Genomic DNA, 15,946 nt, shown 5'->3' on the forward strand with positions numbered 1-15,946 from the left:
GGGGACGGCCAAAAAAATGGTCCATAAAAGGAAATAGCCATGACATATTCAATACTCGATATGATACTAAATCGCCATACCGAGCATTGACCAAGCATAGACCAAGTTAACTTGAAATCATTCCGTGATTGACATCTTAAGTAAATTCCGTGCATCGTATGAAACTTAATTTTTGTCTTATACACACTGTGGGTCTCATTGTGGGTCAATATAACATAGGTAAATGAGATATGTACGTATATGCCTACCATATAGTATGACTTTTTTTTTCTAAATCTTCGTCAAGGAGTGTATCACATGAGGGTAGTGGGGGCACGTGCCTCCTCCCCTACCCTCCATCCAAACTTTCTTCCAAATGGCTGTATTTAAAAACACATGCAAAAAGTCATATAAACTGGGGTAACATTTAAAGATGTATTACCTAAATTGGTCCATACAGGAATTCTTACCAAACTTAGAAATCATTACAAAGAAGAAAAAGAGAGAGAGAAAAAAACCGAACGATTATAAAAGGCAACAATAGCTAACATACATTACATACATTACAAAATACGGGTTTTAAACGATATGTAATAATCGGATAATACAATGTTCCGGCTCTGTGTGGCTGTAAAAAAAAAATGTAAGGATTTTGTTATGATTATCATATCATAAAGAAGCCCATGCATTATAAAAGAAAATTCTATTTCAAATAAAGACTCATGGTTTTAATTGACCTTTGTTAGAAAGTTTAAAAAAAAAAGTTCCCGATTATAGGAAAAAGATGATCTGAAGTTATGGCAAGTACAAGCGTCTTTTGATCTACGAGTTGCCTTTTAACATATCAGAGGAATCTGTTATATCATATCATTTTGCCTTTGACAATTTTCAGCAGTAGCACTGGTTTCCAACTCTCGTCACCAGTTGGCCAGAATTTCTCTTCAAATATTGAATCTGCAGTGCATTCTTGAAGTCATCGATGTTGATATAAGACCCCTGATAATTAAATTGAAAAAGATATACTAAGATTTAAAAAAAAATATTATTAACTGAATTTACATCTGACCGAAACAAAACTATTATATAGAAAATAAATCAAATAAGATTAGTAAGCGATATTTCAGTTAGATTTTATCCAGTTCGATCAGTAGTTACCATAATACAATACTGCCCAGTTAGATTTTATCCAGTTCGATCAGTAGTTACCATAATACAATACTGCTCAGCACAAATTAGGAGTCAGCATTCTAGAGCAGGCGATACGCGTAAATTTTATGCCGTGCAATATATAGGATCAAAATCCCTAAACCTAGAATCCATGAATTCCAAATACGGAATTAAACGATGCCATATTTATTCTTTTATGATAACCAATACAAAGGCCTGCTACCAATTTCTATATACAGATTTTGCTTCATGATTAAGAAGAGCACGTTTTTAGACATTTCAACAAAAACACGTGCTATATTTTTACAAACATTCGCAACCGCATAACAATCGTTACATATGGTCACGTCGATTAGGCCTATGTATATATTTATACCTAGTGGTGGTCAAAGGAAGACAACTTTAGAGTAAAAATAAAAAAATTAGTGTAGGGTCTTCCGGATAATATATGCGTTAGGATTCAGCAGAAGGTCTAACACTGATCTGTAGGAAACTTGTCAGTGGTTTTAGTTTTGTCAGAAGTAGAGCATACCGACTACATCAACTGTGTATCATTACTGCTAGAAGTTTAATGGGCTCTCAGAATCGTCTGTACTGCTCTTCCGAACAATAAATGTCCGACATTTAGAGGTATGCTGAAGCAGTATTAACACCCATGTAGTATTTACATCCATTAAGTATTTCTATTTTATTACGACTATAAAGGAACTATGATATCTCAATGGTTCGTTGTGCTTATATGAAGGAAATTGGGCTGATATTATGAACATGATTTTTTAGAAGTACAACATCCATTTAGGGTACAAATTGTATACGAATGGATTGTAGTCAGTCTTAATATTTTATGATTTTAGAACCACACCCGATTCTTCACTCAAGCCCGTTCCCAACACCTTCCCTAAAAAATACGGTTAAAACGGTTCCATTCGAATGCTCACCTGTAGTTGCCTAACTCCTCCGTTGAGTTTGAAGGTCTTCCTCGAATGAAGCATGCGGCGATTGTTAAAAGTTACGCAATCACCTTGCTCCATTCTATTCGTTATCTGTTGTTGAAATATATTCCAATGAGGTAATTGTAAACGAAAGAAAAAAGTGCAAAAAAATATATATATATAAAAAGACAAGCTTACAAACCAAAGATATTGATTCCTACTGTGCAAAAGTTGTAAAATTCAGGTTTCTTGTGAACGTTTATGACTTTCATAACGAAGCTATTTTCAAATCATTCCCGGAAAGTTATATCTAGCTAGACAATTTAAGCAAACTTTAAGCAAAAATTAATTTTGCATTTATGCGTAATAAATGTCATTCAGCATGCAGGTTTAGCAGATTAAATGGACAATGTTAAATTTACCAATAATTGAACGCATAACACATCCTTATTCTATATATGAATTCGTTAACAAAGAAGCGAAGTGTATTATATGTGATTTTGGGAAAAGTATAGGCAATAAGTAATGGAATGAATAGTATTAAGTTTTAATATATATTATACAATTATAATTGTATGTTGATATTTTTACTAACCGAAGCAGGACTTTTTTCAATCAACTCTGCAAGTTTGAAGTAAGCTTCGTAGTAAGGTTCTACCATTTCCTTTCAAAATGAGGAGATATAAGGAAATAAATTACATTTTTTATGTTAATACGGATATGTTTAAACATATGACTTTTAATAGTAAAATCTTTGTGTGCCTTAATAACGTATTATAGATTTACTAAATATGAAATGAGATCATTTTCACCAAGTAACCTTACATGCCAGTCTGATACTTTAAGCATTTAAAAACAGTCTCACATTCCGAGCAGTGATGAAGCAACTCAAATCGACTTGTTGTTTTGCTCAATAATCGAGAAAAGAAAAAACGATCGATATGTATATTGACGTAATTGATCAATAACAATAGCTTATAGCAAAAGTAAGTGAAAATCTTTCATTGACGCTCGACAATGAATTAAGTGTAGATGTTTTGTTGTTAGTATATCGTGACCTAGGCTTAATCGGTTAATGGTGCTTGATTGATACGGTATACTGTTTGTGTACAAGTTTTTTCTTCAAACTGTCGACAGATAATGACAATCGAAACTCGATAACTCCCTTAATTCTAACTTTTCTTTGTAATTTAAAGTTATTTTACAATCTCTTCCTTGTTGTTGTTTTTTTCTTAATAAGAGATGATCATTTCGATAAAATTAGAAATAGAAAATCATTGTAATAAGGAACATTGGAACAGTAATGTTCCGTGTTTTTTTCTAGGTACGTCTATATACGTCAATATACGTCACTTCAGTAATCTTTCTTTTGCGATCAAACAATTAGGTAATACAAGGTCATTGCAATTGCGTAAGTCTCAAGTTATTCACTTGTTCCTACAAAGTCTTGTCTTTCTCATGTTACTCAACCGCAAACATCTGTTTAAATAAGACAAACAGCAATTCAACGTTAACTTAAATTTAAGTGATGTTTTCGTACCTCTGGTACTTGTAGTGGTCCTTCTACCTGCGGATTCCAAAAGACAGCGACCACCTACAGAAATATAACAAAAATACATTCAATTAAGCAATATGTATGATGCATATATATATATATATATATATATATATATATATACTTGCATGTTGTCAAAGTGCAGTAAATTTAATGATATCATATTATATAAACGTCCAAATGAATCGACCAAAAGTCATGAACTCGAGACCAAAACTTACCTTTCCTTGCCAATTGACTTTGATATGGGGACGTTGGTACACGTAGTGACAAGGACGTTTGCTGTCAAGTATAATGTAACAGAGTTAAGTAGAAATGTTAGGAATTGTGAAATCAGCTCTCTTGACATTTTCCATGCATTCCTGCATGGGAGAGTAATGGTTCAACAGTCGAGCTACATTTACCCTTCTAATGTCCTAGTCCCGCACCAGTGTTTAATAAAACATGGAGCATTTCAGAGTATAGGTAGCCACGTGGCTTATAAATATTCATAAGTATTTCTAATTCTTTCATCTGAAAATATGAAAACTCAAATTCATCGCCGTTATTTGCGTTAGAATTGTGGTTAGGAAATGGTTGTTAAAAGTCCGTATAAAAGTACACGTACAGCTAGTGGCCATGACAACGTCCCATGAAAATACATTCGCAGATACGCAATTTTTTTGAGAAAACCCTATTGTCTGTAGAACATTGAATTAAGGGACGCGAGAAAAGACAAAAGCAAATATGAAAATAATAAGAAAATTGTTTCTCACTTGTCCTCATGTATTTTCTGAAAAGTTGCAGGAACTTTTTGCAAAGTTTCAAAATACTTTGGATATTCTCGTCTGAGTTGCTCGGCTACTTCGAATGTATCCACAAATACATTAGCGCCTCCTTCAACGCATGAGTCTAATCTGTTTAATAATAATAATAGTAGTAGTAGTTATCATAATAATAACAATAATTATAATAATAATAAATTAGATTTATGAAAGTTTGTAAAAGATAACGTGATATATTTACGATATATTTGATAATTCATTGAAGAATAACGGTAATAACCTTACATGACGGATCGTTAAGCAGTTTCAGTCATTTCATTCCTACAAATGTAAAAAGATGGTGGAAACGCGACATATAATAGGTCTGTGGTCGTAACGTTCACAACGATTTCCTTGAATTTGTCTATAATATTATTTGGTATTCTGAGTATTGACCTGAAATTTCTCTTTCTTCATTCTTGTGCGCCTGTCATGAATAATGGATACAACATTGCCCATTGTCTTCAACAATTGTTAAGTTGTATGTTTATAATGTTGCATTGTACTTAAACTATTTGTCAGTGTTGCCTTTACTAGTTTATGGTAATAATCGGAGTGCTTGTAAATATTGTGTTGTTATTGGTGCCTTTTCCCTAGTACAGTACTACATTGTTGTATATAACGACTGGGAGTTTAACCCCAGTAAGTCGTTCATACCACTTGTCATTTGTATTTGTAAAGAGCATTTGATATACCGGTGCTGTGGCCGAGTGGATAAAGGCGGTGGCATTTGAAGCAATGAGGCTTAGCAATCGGGAGGTTCGGGGTTCGATTCCCGGCCGGGTCATAGTAAGGTGGGTTTTTCATCCAAGAGCAATCTACGGTTTTCCCATCTGAAATGACTTTCTAAATTGTAAAGATTACAAATTTGAGCTAAAATATTGTTAAGTTGTAATCCATATTTGTGGTCGCTTAAGCGTCGTAAATATAACTGCTGATAATTATTATTATTATATATATGCTACGGTGAAGTTTATTGTAGAAATATATTGGTATAATGCAACTGCAGAATTTCCTGTCTCCTATCTTATTTCTACCAGTGAAGTCGTAAGTCTTCCGAATATCTCCGACTTCAAAGAATATACAGTAGTATATGGAACGCCAAAAGGGCAATGCATTTTGTTGTCTCCTTTGATGTTTTTTCCTTCGATGCTGTTGTCTAATTTAATGTTGTTGTTTACTTTTATGTTGTCTCATTTGATGTTGTTGTTTCCTTTGATGTTGTTGTCTACTTTTATGCCGTTGTCTTCTTCCATGTTGTTGTCTCCTTTAATGCCGTTGCCTCCTTTAATGCCGTTGTCTACTTTAATGTTGTTGTCTCCCTTAATGACGTTGTCTCCCTTGATGCCGTTGTCTACTTTAATGTTGTTGTCTCCTTTGAAGCTGACGGCGCTGTTCACCAAAAGCAGTATGGTATGACGTCAAAGTACGTAATATAGCGCGCATATATGGATAGATCAGTATGTACGTGCACATAAATGTGACGGCACAATCAAGTTCTAGCTAGATAGGCCCGGGCGCGAATAATTTTTTCCCAAACTGAACTGACACTGAAACTATTTCCTCGATTCTGATTGGCTCTCAGCGAGCCAATAGGTTTCCGTACGTATAGGTTATAAGGCTATATACAACTATTTAACAAGTCAAAAGACACAGACATATCGTCAAATGCCTTTTTTTGTGTACACTCACTGGCTGGCACACACTCGCTCGCCGTCTTCATGGCTACTACATATTCGACTAGGCCTATCATGATTCATTGACTGAATACATTTTGAATTTATGATTATAAAACTAAAAGTATTGCAACTCCGAATGTACACAAACACCTCGTACATATGTACATCGGCTACATGTATACAATTACAAATGCACTGTGTTTTATTGTGTTGTATACTATGCACAGTACAATAGGCTACATTACATGTGTTGTGTGTAGAGCGGAGTCAAGCGAGTATACAAACGATCGAGGACTACCTATAATGGGCGCAGTAGTTGGGAACAGTTGCTTCATTGTGTTGAGAACACTTTATACTTTCGTTCATATATACCTACCAAAAGTTTTGGAAAGTTGCTAATGTGAATATCTTGAATTTGTTCGTGTTGATCATACTGGTATCGACTGAGTATTGAGGGATCCATGTTGAATACTTAAGTATATCACGTGCTCGCTGAGAGCCAATCAGAATCGAGGAAATAATTTCAGTGTCAGTTCAGTTTGGGAAAAAAATATTCGCGGCCCGGGCTATGCTGACTTTATTACCCCCTCTCTTCTAAAGTTGTCGATCACCAGTTGATTATACTCCAGTCTGGATAGAATTCCTTCCATACTTCTGAGCTGTTGTGAGAACCTAAATAACGGCAGTACAGGTGAAGCACGACAATAAGAAAACGCAGTAGGCCTAGGCCCTACATGTATTCTCGGCATATGCGAATAGCGTGACTTTACTACGTACATTTACATCACTCACATCAGTCTATTACAGTCTAGTGCAGCGCACCACTGCACCGTACGCATTACGTTCACGTTGTATCCAGGGACCAGCTAGACCTCAACGAACATTTTGATTCCCGCCATTTTACAATAGCGCTATTATATACTAAAAGTAAACAACATATTAGAGAACGGCATCAAATGAGACAACAACATCAAAGTAGACAACGGCATCGAAGGAGACAACAACATTGAAGTAGACAACGGCATTAAAGGAGACAACAACATTAAAGTAGACCACGGCATTAAAGGAGGCAACGGCATCAGAGGAGACAACACCATTGAAGTAGACAATGGCATTAAAGGAGGCAACAACATTACAGTAGACCACGGCATTAAAGGAGGCAACGGCATCAGAGGAGACAACACCATTGAAGTAGACAACAACATTATAGTAGGCAACAACATTAAACGAGGCAACAACATTGAAGTAGACAACGGCATTAAAGTAGACAACAACATTAAAAGAGACAACAACATTGAAGTAGACAACGGCATTACAGGAGACAACAACATTAAAGTAGACAACAACATTAAAGTAGACAACGGCATGAAAGGAGGCAACTGCATCAAATGAAACATCGGCATAAAAGTAGACAACAACATCAAAGGAGACAACAACATCAATTGAGACAACATAAAAGTAAACAACAACATTAAATTAGACAACAGCATCGAAGGAGACAACATCAAAGGAGACAACAAAATACATTTCCCTTTTGGCGTTCCATAGCAGTAGACCTCGGGTTAACATTACGTAATAATACAAGCTGCTAACAGTTTTATTTTATTTTTATTTTGACGAAGTATAGCAGCATATCAGTTCATCCAACCTCCGTCTCCACCCAGTTCCGCCAGCCGCAAAACATTAAGCCAGAAGAATGCTTTTATCGGTCAGGATTTTTTTGCTTCACGAATCCCATTGTTTTAGATATGATATACAGGAGAGCCTCCAGTTGTTTTATTGGGGGGGGGGGGGGGAGGGGAGTGAGTTGGAAGGAAAGCCGAAAAAGGGAATCTTAGAAATAATTTCCAGGCCGGCCGATGCAATCTGCTGATTTTCTAGGTTATATGACATTAAATTTTTGCCCCAACTAAGAGAATTTGATGCAAATATTAAAACTGGAAAGCAATAAAAATTTGATTCACCGATGGCGCCTTATGCTCCCAAAATTTGCCCGGTATTTCCACTTACACACGCGCGTTTTTGTGCACTTCCAAACTTTGTGCCCCCCCCACCCTCCCACAAAAAGGGGTTTGCTTGATAACCACTTGCCCCCATTTCCGGATGATCTGTTGCCGCCAATGCCTACTATACAATTACGCAGAAAATGCTAATTCACTGTGCAACAAGGACACACAAAGACTACATCAGAATTGATTCTTATACTGACCCATTTCACATAAAGTTCGAGGTAAGTCAAACCGTATTAGGCATTTTTTTTAAAACTGAATGGCCTCGACGACCAAAAATCAATGACACAGCATAAATTATTTCCGATTTAATTGTGTTTATGTATGTATGTATTTTACAATGTCATTGTGTGTATTGCGGAATCAGACATCGATAACACAACACACGTATATATCTCCCATTCATTGTGTCTCACTGGAGACTATATAGGATATCAATGACACACACAAGGCCTAAACACAATTAATTTCCATTTCAAGTGTGTTCCTATTACTGTGCTGTATAAAGAAGAAGACAAAAGTAGATAACCAAGACAGAAATCGACGCATTAATGACATTAGTTTTGTCTACATGAGTATTTTGTCTTTTATCATTTAATTAGAACCCCCCTTCCCTCCGGTTCCCTTCCCTCCCTTTCCCTCCCTTCTTAGATCCTTGTTATATTATAACTAATCAAGTTATTATAGATAAGCTTGTTCAGATTTATTATTATAGCTTCCTGTAAAGTCGTGTGAGAGGGCCTTGGCCCTGAACAAGACTGTAAACCTAAAATAATAAATGATAGTCAATAAAGGATATATTGTTCGATTAAACTTTTAGCTACAGGCATGAGCTTTTCGGGGACATAAAATATTATCCTAACACACTGTAGCATACGCAAACTGGACCCTATACCGCAATTTTTGCAAACTTCCGTGATTTTTTCCCCACCTCAGGCTCATCCCTGTAGCTACGTTTTATCCTGTGTATGTGTTTCAATATCGTTAGTATCCTCTACAGAGAGGTGTATACTCACCTCATACAATGTAGCAATTGAAATCCAGGTGGTGATTCATAATATGGCACATCTTGATGGAACCACAATGGTACCTCTAAGTCCGCGATATTGGTTATATTATCCTTCGAACAGTAGTGGTTGAACACCTGATAACAGCAACATGAAAAAGAAAACAGGCCACGTGATCAATTTAAAAACAAACTTTCATGCACGTGTAGTCTTAAAACTGAAATACCGTAAGTGGCATGATTGTGTAGGATATGGAATAAAACAAACACAAACAAACAAAACTAATGGACATTGAACGTAAAACAATGGGATGGCGACACCTTTTCAACACCTAGCATTAAAAGGAAACAAAGAAATTATTGGCTAGGATGGAATTCAAGCAAGTGACTTCAATAACATACAAGTATATATATATATATATATATATATATATATATATATATATATATATATATATATATATATATATATATATGTATGTATGTATGTATGTATGTGTGTATGTATGTATGTATGTATGTATGTGTGTATGTATGTATATGTGATCTTCCCGCAAGCAGGAACTCGCGAAAGAAGCCATGGAGGCTTTTTTAGACTCGCAAGCTGACCGAAGCCAATCTCTCGGCACACATCCATTTAACGTCCATGTCGGGAAGTTGTTATTGAACAACACCCTTGCCAGACGACACACATTGCTGTCGGCGGGGAATCGAGCCGGGGATCTCATGACTGGGAGACGCCGGCGTTAACCACTAGGCTATACACTCCGCATATATATATATAGGCCTATATATATATATATATATATATATATATATATATATATAGGCCATATATATATATATGCATATATATATAGGCCTATATATATATATGGCCTATATATATATGGCCTATATATATATGGCCTATATATATATAGGCCTATATATATATATATGGCCTATATATATATAGGCCATATATATATATATGCATATATATATATATATATATATATATATATATATATATATATATATATATATATATATATATATATTAAGCCATAATTGTTGCAAAAACGAAGAAGAAATGTCTTTGTTTTTACCTCGCCATACAGGGTCTCGTAAACTGGAGCTACCATTGCTCCAAGCTGTAAGAATTAAATGACATTTCAAAGATTCGTTAAAAGAAATAAAATTCCTCTACTTTCTTTCTTCTTCTTTTTTTGGCCTCATACTGGCAAAATTCCGGGAAACAAATGGAAAATGATGCACAAGGTTGGAAGAGCAACATCGATTATAATATAAACATTTAATATTCTACAGTAACAGGAGCTTTCTTATGATGGTCGATAAGATGTTAAATCATTGTTATGTAAATGATTCGTAAACACAGGCCCATTGTCGGGCGTATTTGCAGCTTACTGTGTCCGATATGTGCTACAAAAATGAGTAATGTGCCCCTCCTATTATATGTCAGTGCCCATCCGACTCCGAATTCCTGGCTATACGAGCCCATAAGGACATAAACTTTGATGTGGGCAGTTTAGAAACATCACATTATCGGTGCAATTATCAACACATTATTAACTGATGACAAAAACTTTTCAGCACTTATCGTCGTTTTATATTCGCAAAATATTCACAACATTTTTCGAATAGTATACATTCAAGAGAATAGTCATAGTGATGATACTTATATTATTAGTTACACTACAATAAGACGATAGGATATAATCCTATCCTTTAACATAGTCCGTGACAGGCAATTTAAATTAATTTCTCGTTGGTATATTGAGTAAACAGATCCTCTATTTGCCATCTCACCTCAAGAATCTTCTTATCTTCGCACGGGACATTTTTTACCAGGGCCAGTCCGTTCTTATCTACGGCCTGCAACCATCTGAACGGCGAAGGTAACAAAATAACGCTTGAATATCAAATATCATTTTAAACCGAGGATCGCCATGTATTAATCTGGAATAACTCGAAAGGCGTCTCATATAAGAAAGGCATCAAATATTTGGCTGGATTTTGTAATAGAATTATGACTGTATTAATTAGAGGTAATGTACGGACGAACGAAAGGTTATAAATGTATAATGTTGATTACGAAACATTCAAGGATGCAATATATCGAATCAGTAAATATGTGAAGTGTTTCATCTGCTAAAAGAGAATTCTACTAAATTTATCTCTTATATAACAAAGAGAAGTTGACCACTAGTAGAGCTAAATAGATATGCAAGCCACTCTTGGATTAGAGTGAAAATGTATTCCTCCAAAGAGTGTTCACTCCAGAAGCTAGAATGACTTCCAACGCTCTTGAATTATGAATCCAATCATCAGGGAATGACGTATTTACTTACTCATAAAATGTATCTTCCGACTGACGGATATCGTCAAATTCAAATGTCTCGATGGAATCCTACAAAGAAATGAACATAACAGGAACAGTGTAACTGCGATCTCCCCCACCCCCACCCCACCCCCTCTCTCTCTCTCCGTTACTAATATAAATTCATTTCCGAGGTATGTAAAAGTATAATGCAAAGCAATTTCAAGCTGAATGATATAAAATTATCCGAAAATGTAAAAGCTATCGACATTAATGAAAGCAAAGAAAATGGAATTAGTCAATTAGTTTAAATCAATAGTTTCTTTGTGAAACGGAAAAAGTTTGGTCGTATTATATCAAGAGGAGGATATTAGTAAGTTTTTTTTTATATTTTAGAAGATGCGAAATATGAAACGTAGTTTGTAAAGGAAGCATACTTATTTAATTACAGAATGAATTAAAAAAATGTAAAAGATTACTTTCGGAAGAATTTTCACAGGTCCCTATACGTACTGTTTTGAAAGTAGTCTTCCTCTTGGCAGACCTGTTCTCCAAGTCCTCCTTGGAGTAACTGAAGACCTTCAACCAGGCCAGTGGATGTTGAATTGAGTGTTCTTCTTCGTTACAGACTACTTCCAAAAACCCTACAAAATAAATATGGTTGAAGAGAAAGACCATACCTATTTCTTTGCGTAAGAAACATTAAATGCATTATAAAACACACCTCTGTATATATAGCTGAGACAGATTACCAAAACACTGTTAATCGAAAGACGTAAGCCGAATTTTGAATGTGAATGTGAACATCTGAATGGATGAGTAAATAAAACAGTTACAAATCACCTTCAGTTTGATCAGCTATCTTCAACCATAAAGCTGTTGCAGGCCTAAATGTTACGATTTAGCCATGGTGAGACAGCGGAATTATTGAATAATATATTCTAGATCAGAATATATGCCGAATCATGGATCAATCTCTTACCGTCTTTGAGCTCAGTGGTTTTCAGGGTCAGTTTCTTGGGAACATCGTCGGGATGGATTCGTCTCATTCCACTGTGGACTTCTTTACAGTCTGGACAATGACAGTGATACCTCAACCAGAAGGTGTGGAACCTGAAATGAGACAAGAAATGATTTTCTAGGGTAAACATGAAAATGAGACTTCTTTCATTACGGTTGATTATAATCACGTAAAGGATATTTAGTAAGTAAGAGCTATACATAAAATATGTTTAGCTATATATAGTTTTCGCGATACCTCAAGATCGTCTCGGTTATCAAACTGTTACCATAAAAACATACTCACAATATGTGTGTCTTACATAAGAAGGAAACTGACATGAAATGTTTCTCTATACTCCTAATCGATATATTTAGTTCATCATATCGAGGAATTCCTTAAGTAACACGTATATTGGATATAGTTATCTCAGTCAAAAGCTGTTCTTATGAAGATCATTTCTGATCTAAGAACAGCCTTTAGAAGATGGTGAGTTGATTTATCTCTCTGGACATTATATCGTGCACAACACCGACCATCTTTATGATTATTATTGCACATTTATGATAAAATTAGGAGATGTAAACCACGTGAATCATACCATGTTGTCACTACAGTGTAGTGGTATGTACCACGTTTAGCCTACTCATAGGCTTAAATCAGTTTTGAAAACGTTTACCTTCGTTAGTCCTGTCTTAAATAATTTTTGCTAATATTCCTACCTGCTCGGGGTGTGGTCATGCCACTTGATCTCAATCGTAGTTTTACTAACGATGGTTACTCCATCAACTGAAGGCACCGCTTGATCCTGTGCTGGAGGCATCTATTAGAGAACGAACCATTGAAAAATAGCAGCAAGGAATGTTATAGGTCGGCTCAAAAGGCCTATAGGTATATTTAACCGAACATTAGCGAATAAATAAATACCCTGTTAGCACGATGTATAGGACTACGTAATGTAAGTGTGTGCTATACAAACGACTCAATACTATAGTAAAGATACGAACCATTGACTCTAGCCCAACAAGAATACGGTATCGGGTGAGCGCGTATGCAAGCGAAACGGATTTAGTACGCTATATAGCCTAGCTGCCTATGTCGATATGCAGGTAGACTTTTAACCATGGGTCAGTATTGTATAATTGTAACCCAAAATCGCATTTGTTATGAATATATATGAATATACATATATAATGTGGACTTCACCTTAACATATATTCCACTGATATCCTCAGGCTTCAGTCCCTGTTCGCGGTCGTCTAGTCGATGTTACTACAGCACCTTGTATATAATACCTTCATGCAATATGATAACAACACTAATTTTAAAATACGGGATAGACATATATAGGATAGGCCGGTATGTGCTATGCCCTCACGTTTTCTGACAATTGTCACTTGGATCTGAACGTTATCTAAGGTTGTTCCAATTTAAAACTATATAGGCCGTCGAACACCCAATCTTGACTTTTGTTTATCAACATAGACTTTGACCCTGCGAATTAGTTGTTTTCGTAAACAATGTCTTTGTTATCTTAGTTGTCAAGACAATAGCGAATATATAATCATTGCAACGTATAGCTTGAAACATATTTGGTTTTTACTCGCATTTAAGACATCTTTAAGCCAAAGTTTTTTTCGTAGAATTAATGAGCACTAATTAAGTGAAGAGGTGAAATAATTTATGTAAATCGGTAAGGGCCACTTTGTCTAACAGAGATAGGGCAGTTGACATCCCTATATTTATGCTTACATTTGTTAATTAATCACATAAATTAATACAAGCAGGTGTTCATATGCCTAAAATCAATTACAGGAACCTGTGAGTGCACCCGTCTGACGAAGGGAACATGAAGGGGAGGTAATGGTGCAGTGATTTAGGTGGCTACAACCCCGAGGACGGCCTTGGTTGAATTTGACGTGTTAACGATATATTTTAAATCTTCAAAATGTCCAAAGTCTGAAAATTTACGTTTTGTCGCGATATATCAACTCGTCACTACGCTGTGAAAACCCAAATTTTCAGATTTTTGCCATTTTGACGAGTTGCTATATGGTCGACAAAATGTCAGGTTTAAGATTCTTGTCTTATTGACGAATTGTTGCATCTCATTAAAACGTCAATTTAATATGTCCCTTCTACGATTCCGTACTAACACCATGCCCATCGAAGATAATCGAACAACACAAAACTTTACCAACAAGTGAAAGTGTCATTCGGGAAAACAATGGATAAATCGAAGACGTGTGATAGTGCATCCTTTGCAACGTTCGAGGGAAACACGGTCAAGGGTCATGGTTGATTGTATAACTTATTACTTCCCATTTAGTGCCTCGTGCCGACTTTACATTTCTTCTTTTCTTTTGTTTGTGGGGGGGGGGGGGAGGAAGCTGATGGTGATGAAATCCATTTAAACGAGCCAAGTGTGGTTGCATCATATCTATGACCAATGTTAAATAAATGTCACCAGTCGACGATTGTTGCCACAAAATATGGCAAATGTAAAAACAGTGCCCATTCATATGTCCTCATATCCGTGGAATATATATATATATATATATATTGACAAGAAACAATGGACAATTGTTTTGAAATGCAGGCACAGTGGGTACTGTATATAAGCTTATCATTCCATTGTATGTAAAAAGACACATGATACACATTGTCAACTTAAGTCAAGAACAAACAAAATATGTAGGGTCATTTGGGGTTATGTGAGGATGTTACTTTCAAAACCGTCCTTGTAGGATTGTAACAAGGGAAAGTCGATGAACCAATTGGGGGCAGTTTCCCCGATGACGGAGGGTTTAAAGCAGGGTTGTCCAACCTTTTGCAGAGGAGGGCCACATGGAATGATTATGATGAAAGAGGGGGCCGCATGAACCCTACGCTCGATTTTTCGATGTTTTGCCCGAAGCCAAGGCAACAAAATGTGAGCACTGCGCGCGGAGCGCACTGATTTATTTTCCTTCCTGATAAAACAGATGAATGAAGTCCAGCCGCCCCCTCCCCCCCCCCCCTCCGCTGAGAGTGTCACACAAACGGACCTGTATGCAGTTTTTTGGACCCAGAAGGTTCGAATGATTGATTATATAGCTTCAAATTGTTATCAATATATCTGCTCACTAAAACTTCGCACCGTAGAGCATCTCTGGCTGGCCGGACGCAACCCTGCGGCGGGCCGGACTGTGGCCCGCGGGCCGTAGGTTGGACAACCCTGGTTTAAAGGCATTGAAGACTCGCCCCAAACCGCGTGCCGCCATCTGAAAAAATGTTAACTTTCCGTTGCTTGCAAGTGAAGGTTTTTTCTTGTCGCTACAAAATGCAGACAATTATGAAACGTGTTACCTTGTTATCTTTTATCTTGACCTGAGATGTCCATCGCTATGTACACTGTGTTGTGGGTATTGACCGTAGCTGCATGTATTGACTGTACACTGGTGTCTAATTACCGACGGTATAGCAAGCTGTGTGTGAATTTTCTGGGATCTAT

The 15,946-nt window shown here is 36.2% G+C and overlaps 1 protein-coding gene across 1 annotated transcript; it reads right to left on the reverse strand.

The window, feature by feature from the left end:
• Window positions 1-400: 400 nt before the first annotated feature.
• On the reverse strand, window positions 401-13,891 carry LOC139970829 (2-(trimethylamino)ethylphosphonate dioxygenase-like). The gene is made up of 14 exons (XM_071976853.1): window positions 13,660-13,891; window positions 13,176-13,276; window positions 12,436-12,566; window positions 11,967-12,097; window positions 11,485-11,543; window positions 10,943-11,018; window positions 10,222-10,266; window positions 9,141-9,268; window positions 4,389-4,529; window positions 3,855-3,915; window positions 3,619-3,672; window positions 2,674-2,742; window positions 2,085-2,189; window positions 401-975 (listed from the first exon to the last, which is right to left on the reverse strand). Exons 2-14 carry the CDS (start codon window positions 13,274-13,276, stop codon window positions 868-870), a joined length of 1,209 nt encoding a protein of 402 aa, XP_071832954.1. The 5' UTR covers window positions 13,660-13,891; the 3' UTR covers window positions 401-867.
• Between the last annotated feature and the right edge of the window lie 2,055 nt (window positions 13,892-15,946).

Source organism: Apostichopus japonicus, chromosome 8 (genome assembly GCF_037975245.1).
Source record: "Apostichopus japonicus isolate 1M-3 chromosome 8, ASM3797524v1, whole genome shotgun sequence".
NCBI classification, from domain to species: domain Eukaryota; kingdom Metazoa; phylum Echinodermata; class Holothuroidea; order Aspidochirotida; family Stichopodidae; genus Apostichopus; species Apostichopus japonicus.

What these genes read in the sequence shown, in the direction of transcription:
- LOC139970829 (XM_071976853.1), bottom strand. Translation starts at nt 13,276, where the DNA reads ATGCCTCCAGCACAGGATCAAGCGGTGCCTTCAGTTGATGGAGTAACC. An exon ending in AACCACTGAGCTCAAAGACG is followed by an intron (nt 12,098 to 12,435) that starts GTAAGAGATTGA and finishes TTTATTTTGTAG; the next exon opens with GGTTTTTGGAAGTAGTCTGT. An exon ending in CAGAAAATACATGAGGACAA is followed by an intron (nt 3,916 to 4,388) that starts GTGAGAAACAAT and finishes TATACTTGACAG; the next exon opens with CAAACGTCCTTGTCACTACG.